This window comes from Diuraphis noxia, unplaced genomic scaffold (genome assembly GCF_037042655.1).
Source record: "Diuraphis noxia isolate RWA-SAM2 unplaced genomic scaffold, SU_Dnox_SAM2 contig0002, whole genome shotgun sequence".
NCBI lineage: Eukaryota > Metazoa > Arthropoda > Insecta > Hemiptera > Aphididae > Diuraphis > Diuraphis noxia.
The window spans coordinates 55,946,597-55,961,752 of NW_028301712.1; the positions used below are offsets into that span (position 1 = coordinate 55,946,597).

General features: G+C 29.2%; 1 protein-coding gene across 3 annotated transcripts in view; it reads left to right on the forward strand.

Annotated features, from left to right (window-relative positions):
* Positions 1 to 15,156, forward strand: part of LOC107166914 (sodium channel protein 60E-like) — a 140,088-nt gene that overhangs the window by 37,791 nt on the left and 87,141 nt on the right. For all 3 annotated transcript variants that reach the window (XM_089220400.1, XM_089220402.1, XM_089220401.1), the window contains exon 3: positions 3,391 to 3,599. In XM_089220400.1, coding sequence (XP_089076526.1) covers positions 3,391 to 3,599 — 209 coding nt within the window. The remainder of the gene's footprint in view (positions 1 to 3,390; positions 3,600 to 15,156) is intronic.

Below are 15,156 nucleotides of genomic sequence, written 5' to 3' on the forward strand. Positions count from 1 at the left end.
AAATAGAACCATTACATCGAATTGTCATTTAATAAATTATTAATCAACTACCTATATGTAAGGCCCCATGACAATTTTACAAATTTAAAAATTAATTAATTTTTTAGAAGCTATTACATTTTTAAAGTTCTTATATACACATTTATAATAAGTGTATAAACTTGGTTCTGGTGTACAATATTATAAACTGATATGTTGATGCCTAATGGTTTATTTAGTACCAAAATATTAATAAATTACATTATTGATAAACGTAATTAATTTTTTACTTCTTGTATAGAGTTTTAGTAAGTTTATGTAGTTAATATAGTTTTAGTGATAGATCTATTATACAACATGAATATAAATTATTTTTCTAATCCTAGTAATGTATTTTTGATATCATGTACCTATAGATATATTTGTTATTGCTGTATATGATAAATAATGATGACATGTCACAAGATAATTGTAAACTCAACTAGTGCGTATAACGAATTAGGACAAAATTAGGATTAAACAGGAATTAAATAACGTTTCTTTAATACCCTTGTGCTCGTTTTACTTATATAACTAATTATAGTGACAAAAATGACCTAAGAATGATATATATACACTAGCTGTTCCCGTGCACTTCGTTTCCCGTTAAATGTACTATATCAGAATTCTATATATGACTCAAACTTTATTCAATTCGTTATTTAATAATTGGTGTATGGTGTTCAAAAATTTTCCTAACTTTTCCGTTACATGGAATAAAAATTCTGTTTCGCAGAAGTATAATATTATCAGGTAGGCAATCTACCTGTGGTAGATCACGGACCTCGTGCTGTTTGTATGTAAGTGTATCATTTAACTCTAAAGTATTAAAGTTATTCCAAGTTTGTCATATTTAATTAATTTCACTAACGGTGGATTAATATAATCAAATTTAGCTAACGTATGCGTATTAAAATAAAAAATTCGACGAAAGAAAGCGACGAATACAACATTAGATCTAAATTGAAATAGGCTGACAACTAATAAAACTCATACCTCGCGTTTTATACTAAACTTTAAAAAAAATACGTTTTTTGAAAAGTAATTTTTATTATTTTGGAAAAATGTTGCATAACTACCGACTAACCAATATTTCTTTATAAACAATATTATTAGTTTTTTCACCAGGGGCATGTATATATAAACTTTTTTCTGAGCTTATACGGGAGCAGGCAACATAAAATTGTCCATGAGTGAAGCAGGGATCGTCGATGTCAATTCCTGCAACTTTCATTGTCTATCTTTGTGCCTTATTAATTGATATAGCAAAACAAAGTTTAATAGGAAATTGGACAAGTTTTTAATTCGAAAGGATACTTGTTTGTTATCATTGGTATTCTTTGGATATATACAATTTGACCACTCGCTGAGCTGGTAAGAATTTCAGCTTCAATAAGGTTTTTTTTCAAAGATAATATTTTTAATCTCGTTCCATTGCACCATTTGGGTGCATTTAAATTTCGCATGAGAATAATAGGTGCACTGATTTTTAAATTAAGTTTGAGTGGGGGGAGACCTGATGGATTTAATAAGTTAAGGAATTCAATCGGGATATCTTTAGCTTTATCTTGATTAGTAAGTGTATCTATGGAAATATAGTTTTATTTATCAGCTTCGAACATGAAAAGAAATTTTTCGTTTATGATGTGACGGTGTCGTTTTTAGGGGCAAAAATTGCACGTTCACGGAGCCATTCATTTCATTTATTTGATATATGAGAATTAAAAAAAAAATTTTTTTTAACCGTCGGCCTTCGGACACACTGGATGGTTAGGGAGGATCGAATTTTAGTGATTGTGGAAACCCAGAATGCTTGCCATGTTTCCAAGTCTATACGTAACAGGCCATTATTTATAATAATTATTATCGATAACTCCTTTATTAATTAAGTTAGAGAATCGATCAAATTCTACAAACCTTCTCCGCAACGAGCTCTTCAATTAAAAAAAAAAAAAATCATATCGATCGGTTCAGTAGTTTCCGAGAACATAGACCTCAAAGGTTTTCATTTTCACATTTATATAATAGATATTTAGAGAATTATATTTACACAGGTCTCGGCGGTCTCGCAAAAATTAAAACTGTAAGACCTTGTTGTACTGTGGTGTACATTTGTTTTGTATTATTTGTAATAAGTTAATTTTTTTTTTTTTAATTTATAATTTCTACCACGATGCAAGCTTATTAAAATAATTTGTTTACAAATACGACAAATTAACGGTAAATACTGTGATACATCAGTGTCGTAGTCTCGTAGATCTAATATTTGAATTAACTAATATGCGTCTTAAGTATATATTATATTGGCAGTTTGATATCAGGTGGTTTTTATTGTGTAAACCACTCTTAGTTGTTTTACATACATGATTATTACTGCAGAGATAATTAAATCATTGCAGTTATACTCAACCAATCTCTAGCTTATTTTAACTTATCATTTTGAATCTATCTTTGAGTATGAAACATAATATGCTTATGATAATGATATCGTTCAAAAACTCTCAAAATAGAGATTTTTCTATTGGTCTGGATGTCAGCTGTTACAAATAAATTATACTACGTATATTTCCAAATAATTCGATATAATTTAAGGGTATAAAAACGGCTACCCAAAGTCTTGTTAGCCTCACACTGACAGTATTTGGAAGAATATTCTAGAATATTCCAGAAAATATATAAAAATGGTTTTCTTAACAATAATATTATTCTTAAGATATTTCCAGAATATTATCATTTTTAATATTGCCTGAGAAGAATATTGAACAGCTTTCGGAGTTACAGTAAGTTAGAACTGAGTAGATACTAACAGATTGCTTTACATTTTATAGTATAAAATTATTATGATTTTAATATTTGAATCATGAGTCACAACTATTGTGAACATGAGATAAAACAATATTACAAGTATTTCAACAAGCTTATTAATTCCAAGTTTAATTTATGCAGCTAAAATACATTAATTATTACGATATAATCAGTTTGATAATGATTTTGAACGTGGAATTTAAAATAGTAGCGTAACAATGTACAAAATATAATGTTCATTGTTTGATAACATATGATATGATTAATATTCAGTTTGTACCAATGTAATGTTCGGTATTTGGTAACAATAACAAATGAGTAAATTTCCATTTAGTATTTTGTAGTTTGTATAATTTATTATTTTATTACGGTGTTTTTTGGTCTAAACATTAAATCTCCCCCTCATGATATGTATATGGAAAGTACCCTAATGTTGGGCGAAGTTGTCTTCCATAATAAATACAAAAATACCAATATAAAATACGAATTTTATGTTTTTCCTGTAGCAATATTTATATGTGTATTATGGATTAATTATTGTTTCATTATTATATTTTATTTTTCTAGACGTTTTGCGTGGTGTCCAAAAGATTTCGTAAGAATTATATTCACCGTTTCACAGCCACCAAGTCTTTCTTCATGTTTTCTCCTTGGAACTCGTTTCGGCAACTGTGCATATATATTTCTACTAATCAAATATTCGACTATGTGGTTATGACCACTATATTGCTCAATTGTGTCTTCCTAGCCAAAACAGATTCAGTTGAAGAAGCTGAGTAAGTATAATATTTTGTTAGTATCCAATTATATTTACATAGGTAACAATTTTAAATTTAAATTCTAATTCTGTATAATACCTATGTGGGTATAATTAAATGTATTCATATTGCACTTTTACAAAGGTCAAATTTTGGTATAACTTCATTATTTACGTCGATATGGTTATACATAAGAATGTATAACCATATGAATATTTAAATTCAGTATAGTTAAGAAACTATACTGAATTTAAATATTTTTAATTAAAATCGGTATAATTAGAGTTTTTGGACCATCTATTTTATTTTATTTATTTTTTTTTTTTTAATGTGTAAAAGTAAAACAAAACTATATTGATACAAATAAACATCAATATAATTGTTTTAGTATTTAGATAATGACCATTCAAGACTTTTTAAAATATTATGTTTTCGATTCAAATAACACTTTGAAGTTATGCTAGAAAATGTGTTAAAGTTGATTCATTTTTATGAAATCTAATTTTTAAACAAAATGCTATTGCTATAATAAAATGTTACTTTACGTACTTGCCACGTTAAGTATGAATAGAGAATACCATGCTTGTTTACCCTGCGACCTATATTACATGTGGCGTTTTACTACAAATTGGATGATATTTTCAATTTAGACACGTGTAACAGCATCGAGTAAGTGCCAAATAGTGAAATTATTGACATGCAAATGAAGAAAAAAGATTATAACTGTACCTACTAATTTCTGACGATGAAAATTATTGGATGTTTACTCAACACACGTATAGTTCTTATATAATTTTCGTTTATCACGTAGGTATGTTGATTTTTTTTTATTACTTTAACTCAAACATTTTTTTTGGTAAATAATTTTGATTTTTCATTATTTTGTTAGAGTCGAAAACACATAAATAACCCAAAAAATATTCCATAAAGTTCTTTTATTCTGAGTAGGTAGCAATATTAAAATAAAATTAGGGTAAGTAGTAAGTTAATATTGATCCATTTAAAGTATAACATTGTTCAGTGTTAATACTTCATCTATAATACAATACATATTGTATAAAAGTATATTGATATTAGGTTCTTTCAATAATATACGCTACAAAATGAATTAAGAAGTGACTTTTTAAAATTATTTATTAGTTCAATGTTCACACTTAAAATGTATTCCTTTATAGATATACTTAAAAATATCAACTTACATCCGTTATGGCCTTTAACCTATACAGTATATTCGGTATAAATATATTATAATAAATAACAGCAGTTTAGTTGATGTATACTATAAAATATTATAAAATAATGAAAACTTTATAATTTGAAGTCGATTCATCAAATAGGTTTAGCAATGTAGTGGATTTTATTATTGTATTTTATTATTACCACATATGAGTCAGTGTTTCAATTTTCAACTGTCTCTAAGAAGTATATTTTATAATAGGGTGCACTCCTCTAAATTAGTGAAGATTTTAATAGATTTTTTTATTGTCATTGATGATAAGCAAATGAACCAAGTTTCAGATTTCTAGAAACAACGTAACTAAATAAAATAGCATATTGAAAAATACATATAACCCAAATAAAATTGATAAAACCGATTAAAAGATACTAATTAATAATACTAAGTTTAACCCAAAATTGAAACCTATAATCACCTATATCACCGAGGGTAAATTTGTGTTAATAATAAAACAAACGATTTTAATTTTTTAAATTATATATATTTTTATTTTTTACTGCCTTACAATTAAAATATTAAAGTTTAAGAAACAAATTTAAAAATAAATCAGTGCAGTTTACTAAAATTTCCTTACTATTCCAACGAAAATATCACAGACGCAAATAAATTAATCAATAAGCACTTTAATCCTTTTATCAAAAATATCAAAAGATCGTTTAATTATACAAACTTTAGTTGATTCACAACATAATTGGTTAAATAAATATTTACAATTAAAATAATTAGTTAAATTTAGTATATACGTATTAGTAAATTTAAATTTCAAGAATTGGCTGTTTTTACTATTTTTTTTTTTTTTTACTTTAAAGTATGTACACTTTTAATGAATCTACGAGATTATTAGTTTCTGATGTCTCTATTTGATATAATATAAAAACTTTATTTGTACAATATTTCATAATACTTAAACGCTTATTATAACAAAAAACATATCATAAATAATATTACACTCAGACCCCCCAACATTTTTTTCAGAAAAATTCCATATTTTTTTAACAATTATTTAATGAAACTAATAATGTATTTTAAATAATGAAATATTCAACACTGTTGTTTACATAATATTTGAAACTTTATATTGTTGTTGAATGGAAATTTTGATGAAAAAAAAAAAAAACAAAAAAATGGCATATACTTACAAAATAATGTTATGTGGCATATCATTCTAGGTTAAAGTCGTATAGAATATATTTAAATATACTTTGCATATTATTGTAATCATATATTATTTGCAAAACATAATATTATGTTTTCAAGTATCAATCGTGTATTTTTTCTTTCTGTGGAATGCGAGTGATACAATAATACTAAAACGAAAATTGTATCTATTTGATGAATATTGGTCTTATATTTCATTCTGTTATTTAATTTATTTTTAAATACTTATCACCACTTTTATATATTTATCGGCATTTAGTTTTAAAACAGTTTTAAGCTTTCTATTTCTATTAAAATATATAGCTTATTAGAAGTACATAAAATTTTCCTTAAATGATAAATCTGTTATAGAATCTAATGATAATTGATAACTGACAAAGATTCAATAAAATTTTGATTATATTTTCATAGGTAGGTAAATATCAAAAAATATATATCTAATAATTGAAATTAACTCTTTTAGATTTTTTAACGCTATAAATTATTTAATCTTAACAAAAAAAGGAATTAATAATAATTAATATTTTGCAAGACCATTATTTTATTATAACAATTCCTTAGAAGTAAATCATAATAAAATATCTTACAACTAATATACTCATTCTTAAAGCATTTGATAATCATTTTAAAATTATTTTTCTATTTGAAAAAGTTTATAACTTATAAATCATATGCCTCGTTGCAGCTATTCTTAATGCTGTTACACTAAACGATTAAACTATGAAAGAAAAGTTTTAATTTTAAATATATTTTGAACACTTAAATAAATGCATAAAATATATATGCCATATCAGAAAACTACTATTATACAAGAAATATGGACGATTCTTCTTCACGAATTTAAAATGCCGATAAACTTTTTTTAGAACTTAAAAACATGTGATTTCGAGAAGTATCAACTCTGTAAATGTCACATAGCAGGATATTTACATAGCATATTTCAAATATAAAACTAATATAGACATTTTTTAACAATTCAATCCACTTTAAAAATAATTAGAGTTTCATGATATTATAGAATGGTTTATTTATTAAAGTAATATTTATAATATAATATATTTAAGGTATTACAATTTTTAAATTTTAATATTTTCTGAATTGAAAGATAATAAGTATTTAAATATTAGTCCATTTAAAATTAATAGAAGACTAAGATAACATTAGTCGTCATTAGTTTATTACTAGGGTTCGGAAATTATAGGAGTTGCATATTGTTCTGTATGCTGTCGAATTATAGCAGACCAAGCTATGCAATGTTGAGTTTAAAAATGCATATTTTACATCATTCGATAATTTTAGAGAAAAAGTGCATATTTCGTCAATTTTCATTGATTTTCGTATATTAATTGTATGCGTATTTAATATCTTTACAAAACTTGATTTTTTTCATTCTTAACCAATTTATTTTAAATAATGTTCCATTTTTTTAGTTTAATAAAATCTCAAATGCCAACCAGTAACACACCATTTTTAAATTTTTTTATATATATATAAGAGTTAAATAATACAATTTTTTTTAAATATATGTTTTTAGAATTTTTTTCTTGTATATTTCACATTTTTTTATGCATATTTTATAATTTTTTCTTGCATATTTTGCCTTTCTTGCTCCTATAACTTCCGAACCCTATTTATTACTATAACATATATAAATTAGATTTATAAATTTAATATAACTTTTACTCTTTTTAGTTCAGAAGACTAATGAATAAATGATCTGCAGTCATCTTTTAATTAAAGAAAAGCCTGTTGTGACGTTTTTGTAATTAGGATCTATAATAACTAGTAATTAAGAAATAGTACAATTTTATACCGGATACAGGGTCTGAGCGTAAGACATTGACATTGCTTCACGCACGTTGGTGAAATATTATATAGCTAATATTTAAAATCATTATTATATGTAGGTAGTACAATAATTTCTGAACAAAGCTTTTTTAAGAGAGCTTTCTTGTTGATAACATATGTTTAAAACTTTTGAACAGTATTATAACTTGAGCTAAATTATTATTTTTAAATTTAATATCTCTAATAACAAATTTAATAGTGTTCTATAAATATTTGTTTTGATATTACTGTATTATTTCCTAAGTTTAAAACGATAAAAATGTTGTTTGCTATTGCTTATTAGATTTACTTACTACCATAATCGTAAACTTTTAGCCATACTTTTGAATGACTTATCGGTAAATAGTGTACTGTACAGTATAGGGGACAACTGCAGAGGTTGTTTAAGATTAGCATAATATCCTAAGCCTATTATATATATAATTTACCATTTATCAGTTCCTCTATTAAATGTCATAATACGATATGCATGAGAAATAAGAGAGATAACACCCTCCGATCTTGATGGGCTTTTAAACATTCATTGAACAATGATATAGAAATGCTTGCTTCTTTTTTCTGTCACTTTTGCGTAAGAAGGAATTTTCCACCAAAGAAATGTGTGGAACACAAAAGAAACCATAATAAACGGTAACTCAGACATATATTTGACGCGCTTTTATGCCAACGGGAAACTGATTATAGTATTTATAATATAAATATATTTGTGTATACACATGTATTCACTTTGTCTGAGTGTGTAATTTGTATATTATATATGTCCTATTATATTTAAAGAAATCGTTGAAAGATATTTTTTTAAACGCCGGAAGTTTGAGATTGCATCCATATTGTTAGGCTGCCCAGATGGATTCTTTTAAAATAAAATAAATTATTTTACTATGCAATCGATAATATTGTGTTAAATTTTGTTTTTATTGAATCATTGGTAAACCGACATTAGATTGATATATTTTAACTTTTTATAAAAATATTCTATGTGAATAGTAAAAACTTAAAATAAATTCTGTTATTTAAAATTTAAAAATTATATATAGTTCTAATTACAAAATTAAAATAAAAGCAATCAAAATAATTTATGTGAATTGATATATATTTCCATAGTACCCCAACACACATATTTCACGAGTGTTAAATAAAATATGACCCATGAGTTATAATCAATGTTATCTTGATTACTGGCTATTAATTTAATATTATGTTCACATTGACATTTTATCAAACGGCAAACATATCTAGACATTATATGATAAACACTGGATAGGCGCTATAATATTAAATACAGTAGATTCACGAAACAATAGCAAACTATTTAATCAATTTAATGTCAATAGAGCCGTGTATTACCTATTTAATATTGAAGACAGTAAAATACTTGTTGGAGTTTAGGATAACTAAAAATTATAAAACAAATTATTTTTGTAATTTTAAAATATCTTCTTACATTTAATTATTACTCTCAAGTTTTAAAAAGTAAGCAATTATGTTCAAGATTTCACACAGGGAAGTTTTTACGAATCCAATCAGAAAAATAGAAATTATTGCTGTATTTCACCTTAGTAACTTCTATCTAAATACAAATAACAAAACTACCTATACTAAGTGATTTATTTGATAGTAAAACACTCTTTATTAAGTTTTCAGTTTTTTATATACTATAATATAAATTACCATTATAAACACTGATTTCTTAAGAATACGATTTTTTTTTATAAATGTATATTTTATTAATTCTATAAGGAATTTATATTTTGAATAACTTAATTTCTTTAGATTAATAACGAATCTTAAGTTAATATTTAAAAAATAAATATTTTTAAGTGTTTAAAGTTTTGATGATGAGACCAATCGTCAAAAATAATACAATTTAATGCATAGGAGTATTATTATGATTGTTTATACGCTTATATAACTTTTCTTTGCAAATATATGTAAACATTTAATTCTAATAACTTTAGTTGTCGAAGACGAAATTTATAATTTCAAGATCAATAAAAATAAAAACTAATGTTTATGCTATTAAATAGGTACATAAAAACCATTAAGTTTGTCGTTCATTATTTGTATTTAAAAAATGACATATAATAATATTACATTTTGAATATCAATGTAAAATATGAGTTGTCATCAAAAGATAAGCAATACAACAAAAAAGCAGCATCCAAAAAAAATTAAAAGTTGATATTTTTAATATTAATTTAAAATGATTGACTGTGGTAATAATGAGCATTCTATTTAAATTATCACCATTTGTATGGTAACATATTTTGCTTTACATAAATTGTCATCAAGTCGCCACAACCGATTATTATAACGGTATTAGTAGATTAATGTTTATTATTCATATTTGTGGTATTTTATTAACATAGCGCGTATGTAACGTTTAGAGTTATTGTGAACAATATGGATTTATGCATACGCTGTATACGAGTATGTGAAATAAAAAATGAATATTATGTATTACCTACTTATTTACAACAATAAAATTATATATATTATAAAATTATACTTTTGTATAAATATTTTTTATTTTATTTTTATTGATAATTAGACTTCAACAACAAGGTCATTGCCAGGTTTACACTGTTATATGGTTGGGAGTTACATGATTATGTGTTAATAGTTTTTACTGTTTTAAATATTTACAATACAGTTTGTTAGTTATGAGATTTTTTTACAGTATTAGATTTTGGTGTCAATTCCAATGTATTTTAAGAATCTGTGTATTATTGAGTATTATGTTCTCCTAGTGCTTCCTCCATTGAAGAAGGTTGTTTAAAGATGGATCTTGCGTTGACATACAGCGGGCAATCTAGGACTATGTGTTTGATCGATAGCGGTTCATTGCACTGGACACAGAGAGGATGTACTTTATGTTTTATGATATGTATATGGATGAAGTTGGTATGATCGATTCTTGTTCTTGTGTTGATGGTTTCGGAACGTCTAGAGATATTAGTCTGAGAATGCCATTTGGTAATTTTTTTTTTATTGATTCTAATTTGTCTGACATTGGTATTTTATCCCAGGATGTTTGCCACGTATTGGTAGTGTGTGCGATTATGATTTTTTTTTAATATCTTGGTATAGAAGAGTAGTAATGGTTGAGGACGAGGTTAAAGCGATTGCTTCATTTCCCAGTGTACCCGTTTTTTCGTTTCCTGGTACACCTGTATGAGAGGGGACCCACATAACTTTTTGGGTCAAGGCGATGATGTTATGAATTTGGTAAATTATCTCATTAGAGGGGTTAAGTGCTTCGATGGCTAGAATTTTATTTGCAGAAGCTGTCTTTGCCAATAATAATGCTTCTTTGATGGCTTGAGTTTCCGCTGTGAAGATGTCAGGGAGTAGTTTGAAGCATTTTGGAGAACAGTTTGTGTAATAAGCGAATTCTACTCCAACACTGGTTTTGGAAGCATCAGAGTAGATTTGTTTGGAATTTGGTGTGTAAAATTTCGATGAAGATTCCTGTGATTGTTGCATGTGGAATGCTGTTCTTTTTGAAATGAAGAAGCTGTGTGTTAATTTTAAGGGACCATTGCCAGAAGGGAGTTGCCGTAAATGGCGAAAAATTTGTCTGTGTTGATAAGGCAATTTGAATTGCTACTCAGTTTAATGTATATATCTATGATTTTTTCACGGTTCACTGATGTTCTGAAGCTAGTAGAGGAGATGAATATTTGTGATGCTAGTGGTTGTTCAAGGTTGATTTTCCTTGCTGCGTATTTTAAAACTTTTTTATTTCTCCGAATCTGTAGAGGAGGTTCACCTGCGATACAAAGAATACTGGGAACTGGACTGGTGCGGAAAGTTCCTATGAAAAGTCTGATTCCTTCATTATGAATAGATTCGATAGTTCGCAAAATATTGAAATTGGCTGAGTAGTCCCGTGTATTGTGAGACAACGCTTTGATGGCTTTCATTCTGTTCTTACATTTAGTTTTGAGATTTTTGAAGTGAGGCACTCATGAGAGTTTGCTGTCAAGGTCATCTCGAGTATGCGGATTGTTTCAGTGTATTGATACGGTGTGGTAAGTTTAAGTACCAACCGTTCTTTGTAGAAATAAATATACCTTGGTTTTAGGATTTAATGGCTGGTCTTTTATTTAATCAAGTAATATATTATTTAATATTTGTACAATATCTGGGAGGAGTGAGATTCACGGATGCGTCAGTCAGACTTACACAAGCGGACTGACGCGGTGAGAGCTCGTGTTCGACCGACGATGTTATCGTTCGGTCCTATCACATATAATGGGTGTGAGATAATTATATTATATAGAGTTATAAGATCTGGGAAGGAGTCCTCCACCAGTAGCGCGTAGCTTGTACAAGCGGCTACTACTTGATGGAAAGGAGCTCGGGTCGACGGTACTTTAGCAAGTGGTCGGTAAGGGAGAGAACGGGATCGATGACAGCAATCGCGTATATAATGTTGTACGACGTTCGGTCCGGTGGTTTCACTTGTCGTCCCGGATACTCAACGTCGTCGAATTTGTTGCTGCCGGTTCGATGGTCTTCGTTCTCCGACTATTATTGGTCGGCTGATTCTGGTCACGCTGCGTTCGCTTCGCCTCGACGCTGGTCTGCTCGGCGATCTGAACTTGAGCTGTAGAGTCGGTGTAGGTTGTTCTTCTGGTCTCTAGTCGTCGGTGTAGTAAGTTCTTGATGACTTGTTGACGATTAGAGATGAAGTTGAAGAGTGAAGAGTTTCTGAAATCTACTGGTATATATACCCATTTGGATCGGTAAAGTTGTTGCTGATTGTTTGTAGATTGTTGGTATGACGAGTCATCATCGTATCGTTGCCTGGTGGCTGTTACTAGCTCAGTGCGGTTTTTCCTCGTCATACCGTTGAAACTTTACTATGTAAAACCTGCCGTTTGGAACTGCGTTTAATATGTGTTGCATGTGGTTTTTAGTTGTTAGTGGTCCTGAAAAGGACCGTTTTATGTCGTACTCCGTTACAACTTCCCCCCCGGATTCGTGCCCGGGTGGTGTAGCCATCGTGCACTAATTCTTAAAGGACTGTTTACGGCGTATGGATGCCCTGAATAATGCTGTACGTAATTCATTGTTAGACAAGTACCACAACGGCGTTTTTGTAGATACTGTTTTTTGTTTCTTTCTCGGTGGTTCATATTTCGCTAGCATTTCTTTGACGTAGTTAAATGCTACTGACAAGTTGACATTTTGTTGCTCAAATGGTATGTATCTGTGCACTGATTCCTCTGTTATCATTCTAAAGTCTATTGGTTTGTTCCAATTGTCGATCTGTATGTGTCTGGCCGAGTTTACCTCTGTCACCCACTGTATTATCGACAAGTGTTTTTTCTTGTTTTGTTGTTTTTCATCTTCTTCGGCTAATCTTTTGTCCGTCCTCACTGCTTTTACTGATGCTAAAGCAGTTAAATTTTCTTTGTTCTCTTCAATCAGTTTTCGTCGATTTTCTGCGGCTATTTTCCTGGCCGTGTTTCTTTCTGACAGTATTCGCTCCATGGTGTCTCGTGTCTGTCGATGAATTGGTACTGTCTAGTTTTTGTCCTGTTATATATAGTGTTTTTTGTATCTTTATTAGCTCTCTGATAGGTTGTTTTATTGACTGGTTGTTCTGTCCTTCTGATTGGATGACTAGCAACCGTTGTTTACTAGTCAGTACGGCGTTTGTTATAAGTACTTGTTCGGTGGTTGGATATACGGTCGTATTTCCACCACATTTATTAATTCTGTTTTGCCAGTTCTATTATTGCGTAATTCTACTGTGTTACTGCTGATGATTTTTGTAATTGTGTGTGGTCCGTTAAATATATGAAATAATTTTTTTATTTCATTGTTTTGGGCGTTTGACAGCTCATGTGTTTTTGTTAGTACTTGTTGTCCAACCGTGTATTTGATTTTTTCTGTTTTATTTTTTGCTTCATATTTATTTGCCTTGTTTCTTATCCTGCTTGCCACCAGTTGGATTACCTCTTGTTTACCCTTTTTTGGTGGCTGCTCTGGGAATTTGATTAATTTTTTTATTGGTTGGTTTGGTATTTCGTTTTTAATTATCTCCCATGGTGTTAATTCTGTAACTTCTGACCTTAACTTATTCATCCACTCCTCTATTTGATCGAGTTTGTTCGGCCATTTTGTATGTTGGTCATGGCAGTAGGTCCGTAATAATCGGCCAATCTCCCGGTTGTATCGTTCCACCGGGTTTGATTGTGGGTGGTATTTAGTCGAATGTTTTTTCTCGATCCCTAGTTCTTGTAGTTTTTTTTTCCAGCTTGTAGCGGTGAACTGTGTTCCGTTGTCCGTAAGAATCGACTTCGGTTTACCCGTGTTTGGTATGTAGTCGTTTTCGATTCTGTTGATGATTGCTTTCGTAGTGGCTTTTTTCAACGCATACAATCTTATAAATTTGGAGAATGTGTCTAGGATCGCCAAGATGTAGTGTGTCCCGCCGCGTCCTGTGGGGAGAGGACCCATCAAGTCGATCGACACAGTTTCGAATGGTTCTGTTGGTTTGTGTGATGTGTGTTGTCCTTTTGCGTTAAAGTTTATGGGTTTACATCTCTGACAGGTGTCACAGGATCTGGTTATTTGAGCGGTTATTTTATGCATGTTTTTGAAAATGCATGTTTCTCTTAACGTGTGGTATGTTTTATACCTACCTGGGTGTCCCATGATCTCATGAGTTTCCTGTGTAAGCTTTGTTGCTATTTGCAATGGTACTACTACCCTCCAGTTGTCCGTTGGTTTGTTTTTTGAAAATATTATACCATCTTTTTTTGTTAGATGTGTGTTAGTTGTACTGTATTTTTTCATTATATGAGGGTCGTTTTCTTGCCATTTTCCTATTTCTAAGATCATTTCTTTTAACTCAGTGCTATACTTTTGTGTCTCAATCTTGTTTATTGATATTTTCTTTTCTTGACGGTCGTCGTCCGTTCTGGGGTATCTTGTTAGAGTATCTGCCACAATATTTTGTTTCCCTGGAATGTGCCGAATTTCTAACTGATATTCCTGTAGCGCCAAAGTCCATCTGGTTAGTCTTCCGTTGGTGAGTCTGCAGTTTCTAATGAACGTTAGTGCATGGTGGTCAGTAAGTATTATTACCTTGTGGCCAATCAAATATTGTCTGAACTTTTGGCAACAATATACTAATGCCAATGCCTCGATTTCCGTGGTCGTGTATCTGGTTTCTGCTGTTCTTAAGGTTCTGCTTGCAAATCCCAGTGTTGCATGCTCATTCCCGGGTAGTATTTGGTATAACTCCCCCCCTATTGCTGTGTTTGATGCGTCCGTGTTCATATACAAAGGTTCTGTAAAGTCGGGATATGCTAT